Raw genomic sequence first — 21275 nt, forward strand, 5'->3', positions numbered from 1 at the left:
CTGCGTTTCGTCTGCTGCTAAGTCTCTCCCCACACATGCCCCCTGTTCCTCCCCTTCCCCTCTCCACCCTGATGCCTGCAAAGTACTTACCATTTTTGTTCTAGAAGCTAAATTATGTCTGTTGGCTCCAGCTTCTGACTAAATTGGTAGTTGTAAGGGAAAAGGCCAGAAAACCGTGTAACTAGATTCTTTCCAAGAGGGAGTCCTCTCCCCCTCATCTCCCTACGGTGCTGCTTGGTGATTATTTGTCCTGCTAAATTGATCCACTCACTGAGTTACATTTGTTATGTTTTCTTTAAAATATATGTATGTGCACACACTACCCTGACTTTTCCATTTTTAGTTTGTTACGTTTCTAACCCACAGTGCTCAGTCTAAACAGAGGAGGTATTCGCTGCTGGGCACAGACCCTATGGAACTGAAGGCGAAACTTCTAAAACCTCAAATCTGGTGGGTAGAACCCATCTGCACAAAGAGGCTCCCTGAGAGGAATTCATTTAACTGGTTTGAGGAAACCAACATCTGGTACAGTGTTGTCCCGAGAAAGTGGGCATTCGCTGCTAGTTTGAAACACCAATCTAGGCACAGATGCACTGGCTCAATTCAAAGTGCTTTTTTTTTTACATATAAAGCCCAACCCAGCTCCAGACCTCAATTATATTTCAAAATGGCTCTCCCATTATGAACCTGTCTGTATTCTTTGGATTTCTTTTGAGGTCCTTCTCTGGGTGCTCCCTATAAGGGAGTTTTGGAGGGTAGAAATAAGGCACAGTTTTCCTCCACTGGGGCTCCCAGTTTGTGGAATTCTTTTTCCAGTAAGATCTACCTGACACCATCATTAACATTCTATTGGCACCAAGTAAAAAAAACACACCTTTATCACTTCTCCCAGACATTTGACAGAAGATGATGATTTGCTGGATATATTTTGCTGCTCCCACCCCCCTTTCTTTTTTGCTGCTGTTTTACTGGGTCATATCAGTTTATTTATATACAACATTTCGCACAAATTTGTGCTCAGATATGTGTGTGCCCCAATCTCCCAGCCATATAACGCTGTCCCAAACTGTCAAATTCTTGTTTTCAATTTTCTCATGCACAAAAATGTATCTACGGTGCAGGGCCCAACACACAAATATGTTTTGCAGATAACCGTTTGTTTTGAAAATGCAACAGTAGAGGGATGGCCAAATAAATTTTCATTTTTTTTTTAGAAAAAGGAAGGGAAAGTATCAATCAGTATTTAATAAAATCTCACTTTAAATGCAAGAGGCAACCCAAATTAAAGTTTTGGCTGACAACAACCCTGCAGTGTGCTTTTAGTCCCTTCTACCATCACCATCATCAACACATGGTGAGCTAAAGTCAACTGAGAAATAGGCCAAGTTCTTTTGGGTGTGGGAAAAGCAATTGGTGAACTTCAGGTCAGGGATGGGGCAAACATAACCGCATACACAATGATGTTCTGTAGAAAATAAAAACAACGTCTCTGCACTTAGAAAACTAGACATCAAGGAGAAGAGTTCTAGCCTTGCTTGGGACATGCCAGCTTTCGAGCTCTCAAAGAGAATTCCATCAAGTGAATCCCCACCACCAGTCTAAAGCAGTACAGGCCGGAAACAGGCTTACTACCTCCTCAACTTTGAGGGGACCTGGCCCTTTTAAAACAAAATTTGAGGGGGCTGAGGTGCCGCCAGACCCCTAAAATAGGCACGCCTGCATCACGTCCTCACCTTGCAAGCCAATCCTGCCGTAGCTCCTGACGCTCTTCAAGAATGGGCAGGAGGCAGCTGATTCGTTCATTCCTTTGTTCCTCCGCCTGTTCCTCTTTCCTGAATTCACAGAGCAGTAGGCTTGTCTTGGGGAGCAAGGGAGAGGGGTGGGTTGGAAGAAAAGAGAAAGGGGGGGAGGCCATAAACATTACAATCCAAAAATAGGAAACAAAGCATAAAATTAATTAAAAAGCCCATAAGCAAATAGAGACAGTAAATCAATGGCCCTTCTTTCTTTTTTTATTACGGTTCCCCAGCTCCCAAATCAATACAGTAAATGATGGTCCAAAATGGCCACCATCTATCTGGTTTTTAATCAAAGTACACGGAATGCAAGGTAAAACCTCAAAGCATCGTTGCCCTAAGTAATACCACAGACCAGGCATTCTAGGTGTAATTTTCACATTTTTGCCAGACAGAATTGCTTTTCTTTTGTCCTTGTATGGGTGAATTGTTATTAGAAAGTGTGCATGAGGCTTGCTCCCCTCCACCACCACCCCACCTCTAATGATTGCAGGGGGAACGTTTTAATTTTTCTTGAACTTCGCCTGTTACAGACAAGAAGAAGTAGAAAATCTCTGTAATGCTGATTTGTATAGCGATTTCCTACTTCTCCCTTTTAACTGCTTCTTATTCTTCCCCTCCCCTTGTTAATAAAATGAATCATTCAGCAAAATAATGTTTGCATTAAGAAAAACACTGTCCGGGTGTTAAAAACACAGGCATGTCTCTTTTAAGCAATTTTACAGCTATGTAAAACTGTAAAAGAATCTAACATATAAATCACTCTTATGGCCAGATACTATGCATTTTTTACACAGAACTAAGTCCAGCAGAACTCACTGATGTGCACTCCTTAGTGGGACACGCGTCTTAGATAGTTGAAAGGAACACTGGAAGCTGCTTAATACAATATCAGACATTGATCCATTTCACTCAGTATTGCCTACACTGACTGGCAGTGGCTCTCCAGGGTTTCAGGAGGTGGTCTTTCCCAGATCTACCTGGAGATGACACTGTCAAATGCCCAAGACCCCATGTTCACCTATTCTTGATGACTTGAGAACCCAACAGGTTCGCTAAGAGAGTAACATCTGCTAAATAAAGGAGACTCCCAGAGATCAATTCTTCACTGAGATGGGATAGGGCTTATGGCAGCTGTCCAGGCTTGAACATGGCTCAACTTTGCTCTGGAAGTTGTCAGAACAAGCTGCCTACTTGAAGCAGTCCAAGCAGTCCAAAACCTAGCATCTGACTGACCATCTTGTTTCAAGGGGTGGAGAAATTGAAGGGCCCAGTTTGGATTTAGCGGACTTTTCTGGAATTTTCCCATTTGAAAGGGGGAGAGATGAGGTCAGAAAAAAACCCTGAGTCAAGTTGGAGAAAGTCTCAGTGGGTTTGCCCAACCCCAATCAAAAGACAATGTTGTAATAATAATAATAATAATAATAATAATAATAATAATAATAATGCTGTTGTTATTTCCCACCCTCCTACTATCCTTAATTTATTACTAATTCTATTAAGCAATTTCTTAAAAATAAGAATTAAGTCCATATAATATAATTAACACAAAACCAAAATAGCCATGTCTATAATTAGATGGCTGCACCCAACAGATTCCAAATGACTTTTTTTGCTGAAATTGTGGGCAGGATTGAAGCCTAAGAGAAAAAATATGGTTCATTAAAGGGTTTCCAATGTTCATCCCTTTTTAGGAACCTGAGTTAAATAAAGGGTTAGAAGGTGAAAAGATGTGCCCTGACAGTGAGAGGTCAAGAGTTCAAGAAATGTGGCCAAAGATGTTATCAACTGGGAAAGCCGTTTCCTCAAATCAACACTGATGATTTTTTTTTAAAAGGAATCCATCAAAAAGTTTACTGGTATGACTCCTGTCCCCAGAAGATGGGAGAGTCTTCTTCTGAATGCTTTGCACGCTATCAAAGAAAGGTCACTCTGGGTTCTTCGTCCATGTAATGATCTTTAATGACAGATAATTGTCTACAGAAACTTTGTTTTACCCAATGTTGAGTGAAGCCTTCAGATTTGAAAACTGGGCTCAGCTTTGGTTCAGGGCATCCCTCTTCTTCCCCCAAGATGTGCTTGGCACACAAGGTCAGCAGAACAAACAAACAAACCCTGCAGGTCTGCTTTATCTCATCAGTCTCTCAGCAGAGACTTTTTGGAGGGTGCTAATACTTAGGACCTGATGAAGCTATCTTTCCTCTGCTCCCTATGCTGGTGAAAGCACATCCTGAATAGGCCCCAACAGAGATAACAAGACATTGCTTGCCATTGGAAAGTCACAAGCAGTGTTTTTTTAGAATCGTTATTCTCATCAATTAACTTGGTGCCCTGAAAAAGCTCTGGGCTCCTGTCACAGCCACTCCACTTCCTGCAGGGCAGTGCCATGATTCCACATATTTCATTTCTCTCTGTGTTCTGGAAAACAAATACTCCAGATTTAAACCAGAGCAGAGAAGGCTGTTCCATTTTCAGAGTCTTGCTTTATTTTGTCAACAAATGAGGTTTTCACCAGGAGATCTAATGTACTCGTTAGTATTTCCAAAGAGATTAGCAGGATAAACCTCTGAGCCCTTGCTAAGCTCTTCCCACTTCAAGGAAAGCAGTCCAACAGCCAATAATCAATAGCAAAGAGAAATGGCGGTGCGGATAAGACATGTGTTTGCAAGCAGTGAGATTCACCTTCTGCTAATTGTCCAGCTTGTTTTAGTTGCTTTGTGGTGGGGAAATGACAGTATCGTGACAAGAGCTGGATGCAACTAAAAGTAGAATTTAACTTGAGATCTCGAAGGCATACATGTTGGCTAGGACTTGGATGATGTATATCAATGGTAGCTTGTATATCTCATCGGTATACACAGCATGTAATGGGGCCGTGTTGGCAATTGCTATGGTGAAAGTGGCTGGCATGTTTTAAGTTATCACCCAGCAATTTGGACATATTACGCTCAAACACTGGTCCTATTTTGTTTACAGCATGTCATGCTTGATATCAAAGTTTCACTTAACAACTTTTTTGGTGCGGAGGGGGGACCATGTTGAAAAATGGTACTGTGTTTGTGGAGTGGAAGAAAGCAAAGGGAGGAGAGCAGAGAAGTGATGAGGAAAGGGGAGGGGGGAGAAAAGAAATTGTTTATAAAATCCAGCTGCTCAGACGTTGGCGCCAGAAACTTCTCATCCTGCTACTTTTACGCCTGCAACCCCTTTTACCTCCCCACCCTTCGCCTTGCACAGGTAAAACTAAAATGTTGACTTCAATGCTTCGGAGAGCACTCAACTGATTCTGTAACATGATTAATTGCCGAAGACACGGCGGACCATATGGAACAGGGAACGCATCAAGTAATTCATACTTCTGTATATGATCATTTTGGCCCCTGTTGTTTTAATGTACAGGAAAGAGCTAGTATAGCACAGACCTGGTGTCTTGCCCTTGACAGCCCATTAAGAAATCTCAAAGCACCTAGTTGAAGTTATGCTGTTGGCTTTTCAATAGCAGCCCAATAAAACAGGAGCAAAGCTTTTCCAGCGAGTCTTAAATCTTTCACATATAGTACATTAACCACTGCTGCTAAAAACAACTGGTTTCTTATGATAGGAAATGGGATTTGATTTCTAGCCTCTGCATACTTACCAAAAGCCTTTTTCTGACCTTTGCAGGGTTTACAAAATTGTTGCTTCTCCCCCCACCCCCCCAGCCAAGCCTTTTTCTTTCCTTTCAGCAATTTTCCAAGGGTTTCTTTTTCTTTTTCCTTCTTGGCTGCGGTGAGCCTAATAGACTTGTTTAAAGCTCAGTACATTCTACTCTTACAGTTGCGATATGCAGCCTATACAATGAAGACAGACTCATGGGAGCTAACAGGCAAGAGATTATTATTAAGAGCTTTCTCCCCCGGAGTCATAGAAATCATGACAACAGGTAAAAACATCAGCTATCCTCAAAGAACCTATAAAATAAACAAAAATAGAAATGGGGTGGGGGAACCTTAATGAAAAATACAAAACACATACAGGCTTCCTATCAGCTGAAAGGACAAATCATAAGGCTTCATTAAAGAAACAAGATCAATCTATTAATTTAAAAAGCATGTTTCTCTGGAATTATGTTGCTGGAAGATTGACTTGTTGGGCTGTATCCAACTAAGTCCTACACAGAGTAGACCGCTTGAAATTAGGCCTAACAAAGGCCTAACAAAGTTAACCATGTCCATTAACGTCAATGGGTCTACTCTGAGTAGGACTCAGATCAGAACTCACTTATTCAGCTACACATGGAGGGTAAAATACTGGGGTCAAATAAGACCACACACATCAGAGATTTGGAGGGAGAGGGGGGAATGAGATGAACTTGGCAATGACTCTAATTTAACCTAAAATGAATTGTGGAATTTTAGTTTGTTTATTTAAAACATGGTGATATCACCCTCCAACTCAAAATCTCAAGTGGTTTGCAAAGTTTCCAGAGGTATGGCCCTATTAATCTGTGACGGAAGCAAAAACAATGACGAGACTTGGGATACCATGAAGCTTTCGCAGAATGGAGTACAAATAAAACAGCAACAGGTAAACATAGCAAAGGGAGGGGAAGCACATCAAAAGGTTAGAAGTAAGGTGCTTCAGGCACAAAGGCCTCCCCAGTATTAAGGAATATTATTTGAAAGGCCCCATGACAATGGCGTGCTTAACCGTGACCTGGTGCCAGACACCAAGTCCTTGAAGGATAAACCAGACCCACTCCACAGGTCAAGGACCTTGATGAACAGGAAGGGCTCTCCTGGAACCAGTACAGAGGACCCCTCAGAAGAGCCCTCTTGGAGCTCTGAGAGGTGGAGAAGGTGGAGCCACCCTTCAGTCTTCAAAGTGCTGGTGCTAAGAGGTCCAGGAGCAGGCTAAATAGTGAGGACTCATCTGTGGGTCCACAGTCGCCTTGTGAGTAACCCAAACCTGAATACACCTTTGTTACCTGTAGCAGTGGTTAGGGTGTTTGCCCTCAGACAGCTTTCCGGGTCATGTGGCCTGTATGACTAAACCATAACACACAGTCAAGGCCTTTATTGTTAGAGCATACATAGAGTGCCGAGGGTTAGAGGGGAAGTTTTATATATGCCTGTCCATATCCATTCATGGTAAGCTATGAACCCAAATGAATAAGGAAGTCAAGTAAGTGGGGGAGGTGCCTACTCAACATAGATGTCAAATTCTAAAACAAAAGTCTCTCTTTGGGTCTCTCTGTTTTCATTGCGGCAGTTAAAACGGCAATAGAGGAAGAATACTGTTTCCCTTTGAAGCCACTTAAAATGACAATGCTAAAAGTTTAATCCTCTCCACAAAGCTCTTTTGGCAGTATCCGACATACATCGGCAGAAACATTACTTTTGGCACTTTCTATTATCCAAAATATTTACTTAGCAGCGTTTTAAGAAGTCATCTTTTATATACACTGTAGATGTCAATATTACCTTTGCTCCCCTAAAGTAGTGTATGGTGGGAAATCCCATTTCCACCTTGGTGGGGGATTCCCTATGAATAGAAAAATCTATCCCCCAGTATCTCAGTGGAAAAGTTGGCTTATTCAGGTTATGTACTTTAAGAAAGTGGGAAAAACAATTGAGAAGGTCTTACTCCTAAAGACGTCCACACAGAAGGACACTCTGTCTAAGTCTGTGGGAGCGCTCTAAGAAAATAGTTCAACTAATAAAAAAAGGTAATGTCCACAGAATGGGAGACGGCATGATCCCCAAGGAAGTGATCTATGGGGAGCTGCCTTCAGGTACCAGGCCTGTTGGCAGACCAACTCTGTGTTACAAAGATGTCTGCAAACATGACATGAAGGCTGGCAACAGTAACCCTTCCCTGTGGGAATCCCTTATGGACGACCACAGTGCCTGGAGACAGACTATCTGGTTGTGCATCCACAGCAGTGGAACGACCGCTAGGAGGAATGCAGGAAGAAAAAACACCATGGCACACCTGCAACAGCACAACTGGATGTCTTCCTCCGCTCCAGCTGCAACAAAACATGCCTTTCCTGTATTGGTCTCTACAGCCACAGCAGACACTGTAACTCTCCAGCGGTTTGGCTTCACCACCAAAGGTGCACACTTACATTGTCTCCCGAGACAGGCAGATGCCAACCGATAACAAAGGTGGTAAAAGATATAGCAGCTGTCTGTCCACAGAAAACCTTTATTGACCTTTAAGCAAATATCTATCCACACTGGGCCTCAGCCAAATAGCTGTTTCAAGGAAGGCTCCCTCATTTGGGAATAAGGGTTGGGCTGGGTCCCCTGATCATCAACTTTAAAAAATAAATTCAACTGTGCACACACTCCTGCTCCCTGATATCTTCCCACACCCTCCAAAGCAGAGCTCTGTTAGTCACTGCTGAGGCATTTTGTGTTCAGAATCAGAACAGAATCAGGGACCTTAAGGTACGGAGGTCTTCCAGTTTCAGAAAGGAGCAGGAGGGTCTCTTGGACAGTGATCCATGAGTTGGTAGGAATGGGGTAGAAATTCAGTTCATTTCAGATTTAATGATGATAACCTAACTAATTTCTAAGCAGTATGTGAACCACAACACAGCTATTCTTCGAGGTTAGCACTGACCTGGATTTTGTGATGCAGTTCTCCAGCCTAATAATGTGTACCAAAAAAAGGTGCAGATTAAAGGAACTGCACTTTAAAATGGCCGTATTACTGAAAATAACATATAAATTGCATTATTTTAGCTAACATTGCTTGAAAAATGTCAGTAGTAGGGGAAATTTGCACTACGATACAGACTCGTTTCCATGCAGACTTTTTGTTTTCAAATTGCAAATGGATGCAAAAATGTGGAGAACTGAACTAAATGCTGAAGAAATGAGAAACAGAAATTGACATATTTGCTCATCACTGCATTGGTGGCACAAGTTTTCTGCCATGACTTTCCATCCCAGTGTGAGAACCGAGCTGGAAAAGATGCTCCAGTTAGTTGGTCAGACCTGGACTTGTACTGTCAGATCTATAGATGAACAGGATTCTGATTTGCCTGTGATCTCCCTCACCTCTCAAAACATCAAAACCATCAAAAGCTGTAGTGAACCCAGAGACAGAAGATAATATGAAGTATAAATAACATTCAGGAATGTGTGTGTCAGGATGGTGGTGAAAATCTTTTTGGAAAGCAAGAGGACACAACAAAGAAAGTCTTATTTGCAAATGATCCAGCTGAGGGTCTAACTTCTCACAAGGGAAACAAGTCACCATATTTGCAAACATTCTGAATAGAAGACTATAGCATAGCATGTGTTTTTGTTCCTCAGCCTCTGCATCCTGAACCCAAAGATTGCCTACAAGGCTGAACATATGTTCCCTATGCAAGAACTAAGTCAAAAATTCCTTGTAGAATACAACATCTCAGGTTCAATCCCAAGCATATCCAGAATTGTCTCCTGCCCAAAGCCCTGGGAAGCCACAGCCAGTCCATGTGGAAAATACTCAGCTAGATGGACTGGTGGTTTGACTCAGTATAAGGCAGCTTCATACTTGTGAGATCATGAATATTAGCCAGCCTTGCCTTAGCTATGAGTCAAAGCAACCCTAAGCTCATCCAAAAACTACTGGAAACCAAGGTCAGAATGCCAGATTTTGCAGGGTCACTGTTTCAGGGAAACGGCCCACGCACATACAAACTGCATGTCTCTATTCTCTGTGTAGAAGAACTCATGAATTTGCAAAGGTTGGGGTGGAGGGAAGTGGTCCTGTTCCCTCGCTTCACACATTCAGTATTTCCACTTTGGATGCAAAAATAGGAATCCGGTTAATTAAGCTTCCATTTCAGAGATCTATACCTGGATTTTTCTTCAGCTGCAATTAGGTAAACAAACACGAACAACAGAAAGAGAGAGATGCTTTTGTTTTTTTACCCTGATTAATGCAATTTGAAAGGGGGGAGGGGCGAGACCACCGTAAACTGCTCTTGCTTCTGGCATGAATCCTCACTGAAGTATAACTTGCAGTTTTTCAGAGCAGTGTTCTGCTTTGATAAGCATATATTATTGGCTCATCTTCTAGAGATAATAGCTTCCTTTGCCTTCCTCGGTATATTTATACGTTCCATTTACACAGAGGAACAATTGCAAAATGAAGCTTTCATATAAAAATACCAAGGGCATATTCCTCAGCTGGGTTTGCTAAGAATGAGCCAGTATGTCTTTCAGAAAGCACACTTGAAACACATCAAGGAGTTTGGTGGTTCTAAAGCTGAAGCCCCAAACCCTAAATTCTTATTTACATTCTTAAATAAAATAAAATAAACTTTCAAACTTTTTTAAAGAAAAATCAGGGGGTTGGGGGAAGCACTTTCTTTTTTTAATGACCTGGAAACATACAGAACTGCCATATTTCAGCTGAATGCACAACCTCAGGTTTCAGTGGAAGAGCTTGCATTGATAAATGACAGGGTCCTGCAGGAGCAGAGATTAATGTTGTGACCCAACCAGGCCAGTAGTCAGAGCCCAAAAGGTTGGACTGGATGACCTTTGGGATCCCTTCCAACTCTACAATTCTATGATTCTACTACTGTAAAAGGCTAGAGTGTCTATTCAGCATATATTCAAGCTCCAATTATCACCTCGGCCCAGTATACCTGAAGGAGCGTCTCCACCCCCATCGTTCTGCCTGGACGCTGAGGTCCAGCACCGAGGGCCTTCTGGTGGTTCCCTCATTGCGAGAAGCAAAGCTACAGGGAACCAGTCAGAGAGCCTTCTCGGTAGTGGTGCCTGCCCTGTGGAATGCCCCCCCCCCATCAGATGTCAAAGACATAAACAACTACCTGACATTTAGAAGACATCTGAAGGCAGCCCTGTTCAGGGAAGTTTTTAATCTGTGACATTTTGATGTATTTTTAATCTTTGTTGGAAGCCGCCCAGAGTGGCTGGGAAACCCAGCCAGATGGGCGGGGTATGAATAATAAATTATTATTATTATTATTATTATTATTATTATTATTATTATTATTATTAACACCTTTATTGCCATTCAACTTCCATATTATTATTTTCTCCTCTATGTTCCTGCCAGCTAAGAATTCACACTTCATGTACCTAACAAAGTGGGCTTGAGTCCACGACGACTTAAGCCGCACTAAATTTGTTAGTCTTTAAAAGGTTCCACAAGACTCTCGGATTGTTTTTGCTGCTAAGAGACTAAATAACATGGCTACTCCTCTGGGAATTGTTTCATTTGGGTGTCCCATTTCTCTCGTGTTGCAAAGAAATTTTATCTGGTGGCACATCAGGTGTTAAGGTATGAAAAAGGAATGCAAGCAGTCTGTGCCCACCCCCACCCCCGCCAGCACCTTTGGGGTGGGCCCAAAAACAAGCCAACCTTAGCTATTCCTACTGTTTTGGATGTATTAGAATAACAAAAGTTGTCTTAAGAGAGGAAGAAAGAGAGTGAACCTGTAAGGTCAGTAAGATGTATTCCAGGTCAAAAGATCAACATGCCACACAAAAGTCCTCCCCCTTGGCAAATCAATCAAGCGGGCTGCACCAACCCACCATGAGACAGAGACAAAAAAAATATGCTTTATTTGGTCCTCCCCCCTTTTAACAATAAGTTATTTAAGTATTGTGAATGCCCCCTTGCCTTGCATTCTGCCCATATACTACTCTGGATACGTATTAATGAAAACAAAAGGGGGCCATTTATATTGTAGCCATGCCAAGGGGTTAAGCATGTGACCTCGGAGGATGGCGCACTTGCGCTCAGGGAAAAAGCCTCTTGACAATATAAACAAGAATTACTGCTGTCAAAGAAAGGGGAGACAATTAAAAACAATCCAGGATGTTTGTCAGACAGCTGTTCGAGTTTCAGCCCCATCTGACCTCTAAAGATGTGGAGTGTTTCAGTCCGGCAACTTGAAATTTTAGGTTTTTATTAAGGGGGGGGGTAAAAACAAAACAAAGGGAGGAGGGAGAGAGCAGATTGCCCGATTTATGCCTGGTAGTTTCTGATCAATTAGGCCGTGTTGTGATACCAGGTATCACCATCTGGGCACCTCTTTGCGGCTTTTGCATAGTAATTTTTAAACATGAGCCACTCGGTTTGGCAACAGAAAAGAGTAAAACAGGGAACACAAGAAGAGAATTGGCCCATCCAGTCTAGCATTCTGTTCTTATAGTGGTCAAGCAGATGCCTGTGGGAAACCTGCACACAGGACTGAAGCATGAGAGCACACTCCCTCCTCCTGTGGTCTCCTCCAGCAACTGGTGTTCAGAAACATTACTGCCTCCAGTTCTCCATGAATTTGTCTAAACCTCTTCTTATAAAGCCATCCAAGATGGTAGCCATCACTGCCTCCTATGGGAGCAAGTTCCACTGTGCACTGAATGAAGAAGTCCTTCCTTTTATGTGTCCTGTGTCTTCCTACCTTAAGTCCATGAGTTCTAGTGCTATAAATGAGAGGAATAAAAACTTTTTGGTTGCCGTATTCTGAACCCTTTTCAACTCTGCAATGGTCTTTTTGAGGTAAAGCAACCAGAACTGAACACAGTATTCCAAATGCGGTCACACCATGGATTTGTGTAACAGCATTAAGATATCGGCAGTTTTATTTTCAGCTCCTTTCCTAATGATCCCTAGCACAGAATTTGCCTTTTTCACCGCTGCTACATCCTGGGCTGACATCTTCATTGAGCTATCTGGATTGAGCGTGTCTGCATGTGGAAATAAACAAAGGCTTACCATACATAAATGTTGCTTTGCTCAGGAAGAGAATTCAGACAACAAGGGCACAGGATCTTGCAAGCTGTTTAGCCCTCGTGGCTGCTGAAATAATAGCCCAGGTGATGTAGCTTCATTTATTGGACTACCACACACACAGTGAAAATAGATCACCAATTCCTGAACTGTCTCAATTTATATACCACTTAACTACAATAGTCCCTAAATGGTTTACAAAGATACAATACAATATATATATAGGAATCAGTGAAAACTATAAATTCAAACATCAAGTAAAATGCCTGCTGGAATAAAAAAAGTATTCAGCAGGTACCAGAAGTTCAGGTGCAAGGGGGTTTGTCTGACCCTAGCCAGAAGGCAGTCCCATAAAATTGGTCCCACAATACCGAATGCATGGTGCCTGGTGGATACAAGCCAATGTGGGCCCACTAACACGGACTCCCCTAAAACCTCAGTGATCGGGTAGGGATACAAGGGAATAGGTGGTCCTTGAGATATCCTGGGCCCAAATTGTTAATGCATTGTAAAGTGATGCAAGAATCTTGAGCTAGGCTGCTAATGTACAGTGGTACCCCGGGTTACAGACGCTTCAGGTTACAGACTCCACTAACCCAGAAATAGTAGCTTGGGTTAAGAACTTTGCTTCAGGATGAGAACAGAAATCACACGGCGGCGGTGCAACAGCAGCGGGAGGCCTCATTAGCTAAAGTGGTACCTCAGGTTAAGAACAGTTTCAGGTTAAGAACAGACCTCCAGAACGAATTAAGTTCTTAACCCAAGGTACCACTGTATAAGCACCAAGCGCAAGCTATTGAGCACTGCAGTTATGAACTGGCGATAGTCTGCCCCATCAACAGTTGAGCCGCGGCATTTTGCACCAGCTGCAGCCTCTGGGCCAGGCCCAAGAGTAGCCCCACATAGAGTGCCTTGCAATAACAGGGTCTTGAAGGTATACATGTATAGGTGCAGAGCTCCTGGTGAAACCCTGGTCCAGCTAGCCTGCACTCCCACACAGAGGAACTCTATACATGTAGACCAATATGTATTCAGAGCCACTTCTGACAAGCGGAATATGGGGGTGTAGCTGCTGGGTTCAGAGCTAGCCTTGTGCATTTTTTCAGTGTGTGGGGCGTGGTATTCGGACCTCCGAGCCCAAGTATCTTCAAGAGGTTGAGGAAGGGAAAAGATTGTGTGACACAGGACAAAAACATCCATTGTTTTCCCCTACCCTGTGTCTCTTCTGTGGCAGAGCCCTGGAAGGGGGGAGAAATATCATAGGAAACAAACAGAACTTCTAAGCAAACAACAAAAGATATTGGCTACATTTCTCAAACCCGCCATTCGCCTGCCCGTTTGATCCTCCCACAGTCAGCTGAACCTACTGATACTCCTACAGAAATGAGAAGCAGTCATGGGAAGCTATTGGAAAGCGGCATTTTCCTTGGGGAGGTAGCACAACAAAAGGAAAGTTTGTATCTGCCACGTGGACTTACAATTGGTCTTAAAATGAACAAACCACTGCACTATCATTTCGCTTTGTGAAAAGTGATACTTCCAACTTCTTCTCCCTCCCTCTCTTTTTCCCCCCAGGAAGAAAGGAAGCCGTGTATAAACAGAACAAAGAAAAGAGGGAGCACAAGTGAAGCCACTCATAATAAATATTACAGTGAAAGTTTTGCTCATCAAACTAAGATTAAAAACATATTCTAATCTCCGGAGCCACCTCGCTTTGATGTATGCTGAAACAGAAAGCGTATGTATTTTGTAAGATTTACAGCATCCCCAGTGGGAATCGTTTCACGTTTCATTTTTCCCCCTTTCTCTATTTGAGATTAAGAATATATTAGGTGAATTCAATCTCCTGATGTTTATTGTGTCAGATTGAGAATTTACTCAAAGGACAGGATTCAGAATTTCTTTGCACTCAGCTATACCGGCAATCTCAGGCTCAGAAGTTGGTTTTTCTTCCCAGGAACAAAGATTTTAAGTATATGGGGAGGGCCGTGTGGTGTGTGGATCTGGAACACAATGACAACCAAGTGCTCTTTAAAGAGAAATAATGGTGGAGAGTTTAAGATGGCCATATTATAGAACAGATGCATTGAACTTTCCACAATTTTTTTTTATTATTATTTCAAAAGTCTAAAAATGAGTATTTATCTGCTTTTAAGAATAGAGATTGGTTAAAAAAAAAATCAAGGAATGAAAGGAGGACTTCAGAATCACGGTCATCAATGGAGCAGAAGTTCTCTATGAATATGGATCCATTCCTAGAACTGCTGCCCTGAACACCAGGAGGGCACCAGGTTGGCAAAGGCTGCCTACTTGGTGTAGGAAACTGAAACAGCTGTACATCACACGCTGCTTCCCTGTTTACCCTTCTTTGCTTCCTTCTTCTTTCTCCATTGTTTCCTGTCTGCCATATTTTAAACTCATACTCCATGCAACACACTGATGGTTCTATAGCAGGGGTGGGGTCCTCAATCCTAGGGTCCAAATGTGGTCTTCCAAGGCCTTTCTATGTGGTCCTTTGGTTCCTCGTCAGGTTTTACCATCAACGAGTGTTTTTGCTGGCTTGAATGTGTCCCTGAACTGTGACAATGCATCTCGCTTGTCTACAAGATGTATAGATGGGTGTGTGGATGGGGGCATGTCCCCATATGGAAACCTCTGGCTTTTACATGGCTGGAATGTAACCTACTGTACAAATGCATCTGGCCCCACCCATCACAGGCATGCCCACATGGGAATGTGACCCTAGCACTTTAAAAGTTTCAAGGTAAGAGTTTCATGGTGCTAAAAAGGTCATTCCATCAGGACAGGCATTCCCGCTTGCACGTGCAGCAATTTCTCACCTCTGGGGGTTCTTCCCAACCCTCGAGAGCGGATTGGGAGGAGGCAGAAGTGGGGAAGGAGAAGGGGGAGTCCTGTTGCACTAGCAGGAGTCCTTGCAATGGCTTCCAGCAGGGCACCAGGTTATCTGAATCCAGCCCAGGGGACAAGAGAATAAGGAATACCTCCAATCTCTGTAACAGAGAGAGCAGCCACCGCTGCCCAGAACACATGTCCACATCCCAAGTACTGATTAAGGTTGTAATCCTAACCCCACTTACTTGGGCATCAGAAGGATCTGCTTCTGACTAGGCATGGTTAGAACTGCAGTCTAAATGATCCATTGTGCTTTTCTGTGGTTTGGGGAATGTCCTTCTTCTTACCTCTCCTTCCCTAGGCTTCTTGAGAGGAAACAATAGAAGCACAGATCACTCCTTTAAGAGCACAAGTGAAACTAATGATATATGATGGAAGGTTAGCAGGAAAAGAAGGAAAGGGGTGTGTGTGTGTTTAAGTGTGTAACAACAGAAAGAATGTCTCATATTTGTATAAGAGAACTACAGCTAACCACAAGCCAACGGTTGACTGGCAGACGGCAGTAAAACAACCTTAAACAAAAAGTCATGCTGAAAGCCACAATGCCATATGCAAGGATATGCCTTAAACACAGCTAGGTATAACAAAAGGTGGTGGTTGGGAAGCATTTCTGCTTTCTGTCCTGCAAAGTGAGGCTAATTGTTTGATGTGCCTCAACACTTTCTGTCAAGACTGCTAACTGTATGGCTTTTCCTCTGCTTTGCAGAGACAAATAACAAACACACACAGAGAGACACACACGGGGTGGGGGAGAGACAGGATACAATGCACAAGCACAGCAACAGGCCAGAAAGCTACTGAGAGATGGATGAGCTCTGTGAAGCTTTCCTTGGATTGGCCCAGGAATTTCCCCAGATTCCCAGGGTGGAAAAATTGAGAAAATAATAATAATAGTAGTAATAAAAATAAAAATAAAAAATAAAAAAATAAAATAAATAAAAATTCTGGAGTTGATCTGCGCATTTTGGAAAACTGTTGGCGTGGGCAGCGAGTCATCTCAGCTCTGCTTTATCCACCTATCTGGCTACATCTGGTGCCAATTCTTAACAACGCATCGTAGAATATGAAAGATACAGCAACTTCCAAATCAGAAAGGGAAATGCTTAGCCTAAAGAACCTCAAAAGTCAACATAGCCAAACAGGAACACACATTGAACACCTAAAGGGGGAGAGGCAGATCTTTAACCACCATCATCACCATGCTGTTGAGCCAAATTGGGTGTTAATTGCCATAGGATTAACACTCTTTGCATCATAAATAACATAACCAGTCATCAGGAAATCGTAACACCTCATATAAGCAAGACTCCAGCACTGCTTAATGGCACAAACAGTGGGAGATACTAGGAAGAGAAACTCTTTAACATATTGTGCCAGTTTGAAAGGACTGAATCTTAAGAATAAGACATTAGGAAGGATGGTTTAATATTTAAATGCATGCACATTTTCTCTAGCTTTAACTTCTTTTCCAAGCTTATGCTTTATTCAGAAATGCTCAGTACCTATGAAACTTGGGATGAAAGACAGTTGCAGAAATTATCCAGCTACATCCAGATTATATTTAAATCCATTATCTTTCCATGTACCTTAAAGCTAGATTCCTGCCTCTCAGAGACTAGAACAATAAGGCTTATGGTATTTAGACAAAAATTACCTCCTTTCTTTAGTCCAACCTGGACATGTGGGGTATGATCTACAAATAACTTAAGCAGAAATATTTGTACTTGTGACCTGTTTTGACTTGCTGACTTGCAGAGTTCATGCAGGAGCTATTGAAAAAGGCTCCATGTGACCCATGGGGAGCCTATTATGACTGTAGCAGCTACCAGTTCCAATAGCTGCTACAGCCACTTTTGGAGAGCCCCCTTCCAACTTTCTCTCTGCATCACCCACCCACTAAATTACACAAGACATCCCACTGTGAAAAGGAACAAGGGTAGGAAGACAGAGAGAAAATACATTTTTGTATTTTGCTTCTACTTTTTATCTGTAAAATTTCCTTTCCTACTCCCCGCCCCTAATAATTTAAATACAACATGCTGTTGATTTCTAACCTTAAACGTCAACCCCTTTCCCCAGCTCCCAGTGCCCGAGGCTGATCTAACTAAGGAGATGCTAAGGATAACCGGTGCACATCCTATGTTCAGCTCTTTTGGAATGCACCCCTATTGCTTTCAATGAAATGCATGCTCAGATGTACCTGTGTTTTCTGAAGTCAAAACTATCCTTTCCGAACCATGCATTATCCTTTAAACTTCAGAGCAGTCTCACTTGCAGTTTAAAGGATCCACTGGGTGAGCTTGGAAAAGGTGTGCTCCCTCCAAGCCCAATTCCCACCATCCCCAGCAGGTTGAAGGGCAGCAAACAAGAGGCTGGTTGCTTCCCTTAGGTCTAACTGCCAGCCCTAGGTGGCTGAGAAGTGGTGGACGAATGCTGAACTTTCCACTGGCAACATCCCAGAGGCAAATTGACATTTTATGGGTGCTATTTGCTGATTTTATTCTTATAATAGGTTGCATACCCCTTGAGATACATATGTGTGCATATGTGTATGTGGACTATACTGTAGATACATCAATAAATACACACGGCGGCAATGTGTATGCAAAGCCTTCAGCAACTTTTTCTCTTTCTCATAACATCAGGACAGATTTTTCCAACCTGGTGCCCTCTAGATATTCTGGGCTATACAACTCCATCGCATTGGCCATCAGCTATGCTGTTGGTTGGGCTCATACAGCTGGGAAGACTGCATTGGACCTCAGTGTCACCAAAGGAAATAGATGGGCAATAGATTCAAGACAGACAAAAGAGAGTGCTTTATGCAATTAACCTATGGAACTCACTGCTGAAAGGTGCAGTGAGGGTCGCTAGCTTAGGTGGCTTTAAAGGAGGATAGCACAGATCAATGGCAGAAGATCTAGACATGCTATTTTCAGCAACAAAATCAGGATGTCACAATAGCTGGCATGGGTTTCTGGGCTTCCTGGAGGCCTCTGAATGGCCCTGGTGGGCAGCAGAATGCTGGACTAGATAGAACTTTGGTCTGATCCAGCAGAACTCTTCTAATGTTGGACAAACACTGGCGAGACCTGGGTTCAAAACCCCCACTCTGTTGTGAAGCTCATTGGATGGCTTTCGGCCAGTCACTTTCACTCTCTGTGTGTCATCTATCTTATAGGGTCATTGTGACAATAAAAGGGGTGCACGCACCCTGAGTTCTTTAGAAGAAAAGCAGTATGAAGACAAATAATTGCATAACCACCACCAAGTTCTCCCTGCACTGTACTCTCTGGCTGAAGCCTGGAACTAGGCTGAACTAGGCCCATCAGCCCCCTTACAGCCATTGGCCAGAGTTGGTCATGTGACCCGCAGTTACCCACTCTCTATAAAAGCTTGCTCACTTTTCTGTCCTGTAAGTAGACCTGCTCTGGCTGAATATAGACTGCCTTCCCCTGCCTTTAACATCATCTCACCCTCAACTAACGTGAAGGCTGGGGCATCAAGGAGGAAGCCAGGAACCAAGGCGCACTCAGGAGCAGAGGGCAATCCAGAAGGCAGGAGCAGAGAACAAGACAAGAAGCAGAAGCAAAGTGCAAGACCAGAAACAAAAGACACACCAGAAGTCCAGGAGACCTTGCCTCTCAGCCAAAATTTCCATGAGACAGGAAGTTCACCTACAGAACCTCCTGCACCCGGGAGAAACCAACGGCCAGCCTGGACTCAGTCGATCTGGGAGGTTGCCTGCTCTTGATAGGGTTACACTGCCACTGAAGGAGCAGGTTTTTAGTTTGGGGGTACTCCTGGATCTTTTGCTGTCATTTGAGGTGGCCTCAGTAGCCTGGAGTGCCTTCCATCAGCTTCAGTTGGTGGCCCCGCTATGCCCTTATCTGGACAGGGATAGCCCAACTACTGTTGTCTATGCTCTGGTAACCTCAAGGTTAGATTACTGCAATGCGTTATATGTAGAGCTGCCTCTGAAGACGGTTCGGAAACTTCAGCCAGTACAGAATTCAGCAGCCAGGTTGCTCACCAGAGTAAGATGGTTTGAGCATATTACACCGATCCTGGTCCAACTGCACTGGCTACCAATGAGTTTCCTGGCCCAATTCAAAGTGCTGGTTTTGACCTATAAAGCCTTAAATGGCCCAGGACCACAATACCTTAAGGACCGCCTCTTCCCATATGAACCTACCAGGACCCTGAGATCACCTTCTGAGGCCCTTCTTCGTGCGCCTCCTCCTCGAGAGGTCAGAAGGGTGGCAACATGAAAACGGGCCTTCTCTGCAGTGGCTCCCCATCTATGGAATGCGCTCTCTCCAGGGAGGTTTGCCTGCCACCTTCACTATACACCTTTAGGCACAAGGCAAAAACATTCCTTTTTAACCAGGCCTTTGCCTGACCTGATCTACATCCTATACCCTTTTTTAAATGATGGCTCTTTTTAGGGGGTGTTATTGGGTTGCTGTTTCTATTTTGATTTTATGTATGTGATCCTTTGTGTGAAACACCCTGAGACCTTTCGGTATAGGGCAGTATAGAAAAATAAATAAATAAATAAAGGAAGGAAGGAAGGAAGATTCTTTACTGAGACTCTACAGTGGCACAACTTGCCACAGGGGCAGTGGTCAGCTGTTCCTAAAACTGGGTCTAAAAATGTGTGACACAGTCCCTAACAATGAAATAAGGAAGGCAAAGGGTGAGGAACCCTTTTCAGCCCAAGGGATGCATTTCCCCTGTAGGCAGTCTTCTGGGAAGTACATGTGAGTGGTGGTGCGGCCAGAGGCGATAGTGTGTCTTACCTTTCTCCAACAATCTATATTCCAGCCACACGAAAGCCAGAGGTTTCTACAAAGACACACTTCTCCATTCAAGCGAACAAGAGGCATTATCAGAGTTCAACAACTCACTCCAGCCGGGGAAAAAGCATGGGGCAAGGGGGCTATGGAGCAAAGCCAGTGAGGGGTGTGGCCTGGGGAGGGTCCCAAGGGCCTGCTAGAGGAGCCTTGAGGGTTAAATTCAGAATACAGAGTGGAGAGTTTCCCACCCCTGCCTTAGCCTCCTTCTATGGGACTTCATCAAGGAACAGGAAAATAAAGAGGGTGGCTACCCCCAGGTCTGTTGGTTCGTTGTTGTTTTTTAAATAAAATATTTTTATAAAATATTTAATTGTTTAAAATCCTGCAATTAAATCACAGCAAAGACAGCCCAAGAAAATGAGGAAGGGGGGAGATGTTTGCTTAACTCCAGTTTTTAAAGTAGCAGAGAAAAAGAGACAGAGAGCGCGTGGAGACAAAAAAAGAAAAAAGAAAAGAGAGTACGAATGTATAATCCCAATGGAATAAACTGACTCTTGCTAGACAAGCTGAAAGCTGATTAAAATATTTCTCATCCTTTGGGTATGCAACAGCTTTTGATGATGGAGAGTGTATTAATATTCAGGCGAGCCGCTTGTCAACACTTCAGACAGGTCCCAAGAAAGAATCTGAAATTGACCAGGTTTTCTCACAGTGCCAGAAATCTTTATGAGACACACAGCAGCACCCTTGCACCGGCAGAAGCAAAGATAAGCATTCGGGCTTGCCTTTTAGACCTTTTCCCATACACACACACACACATACACACACAGAGAAAGAGAGAGCGCTGTTTATTTTAAGAGGTACCAAATAGTGCTTTTCTTTTCCATTCTGGCTTTGCATGTGCAAAGGTTTAAGAGAGACATTTCAGCTGTGTTAAACGGGGAAAGAAGAAAGGCATTTTGATTTCGGTCGACATCAATGATGCTGTTATTGCCTATTCAGTTTAAGCCCAACTGCCCAAGCT

General features: G+C 43.2%; 1 protein-coding gene across 10 annotated transcripts in view; it reads right to left on the minus strand.

Annotated features, from left to right (window-relative positions):
• Window positions 1-21275, minus strand: part of FTO (FTO alpha-ketoglutarate dependent dioxygenase) — a 257029-nt gene that overhangs the window by 139015 nt on the left and 96739 nt on the right. For 8 of the 10 annotated variants that reach the window (XM_081870229.1, XM_081870233.1, XM_081870230.1 and 5 more), the window contains one exon: window positions 1734-1858. The exons of 1 other annotated variant lie outside the window; for it this stretch is intronic. In XM_081870229.1, the coding sequence (XP_081726355.1) occupies window positions 1734-1858 (125 nt within the window). Of the gene's footprint in view, window positions 1-1733; window positions 1859-11709; window positions 12233-21275 lie in introns of those variants that run through there. One more of the 10 variants, XM_081870226.1, reaches the window with a different exon arrangement.

This window comes from Podarcis erhardii (genome assembly GCF_964252035.2).
Source record: "Podarcis erhardii genome assembly, chromosome: 7".
Taxonomy (NCBI): Eukaryota; Metazoa; Chordata; class Lepidosauria; order Squamata; family Lacertidae; genus Podarcis; species Podarcis erhardii.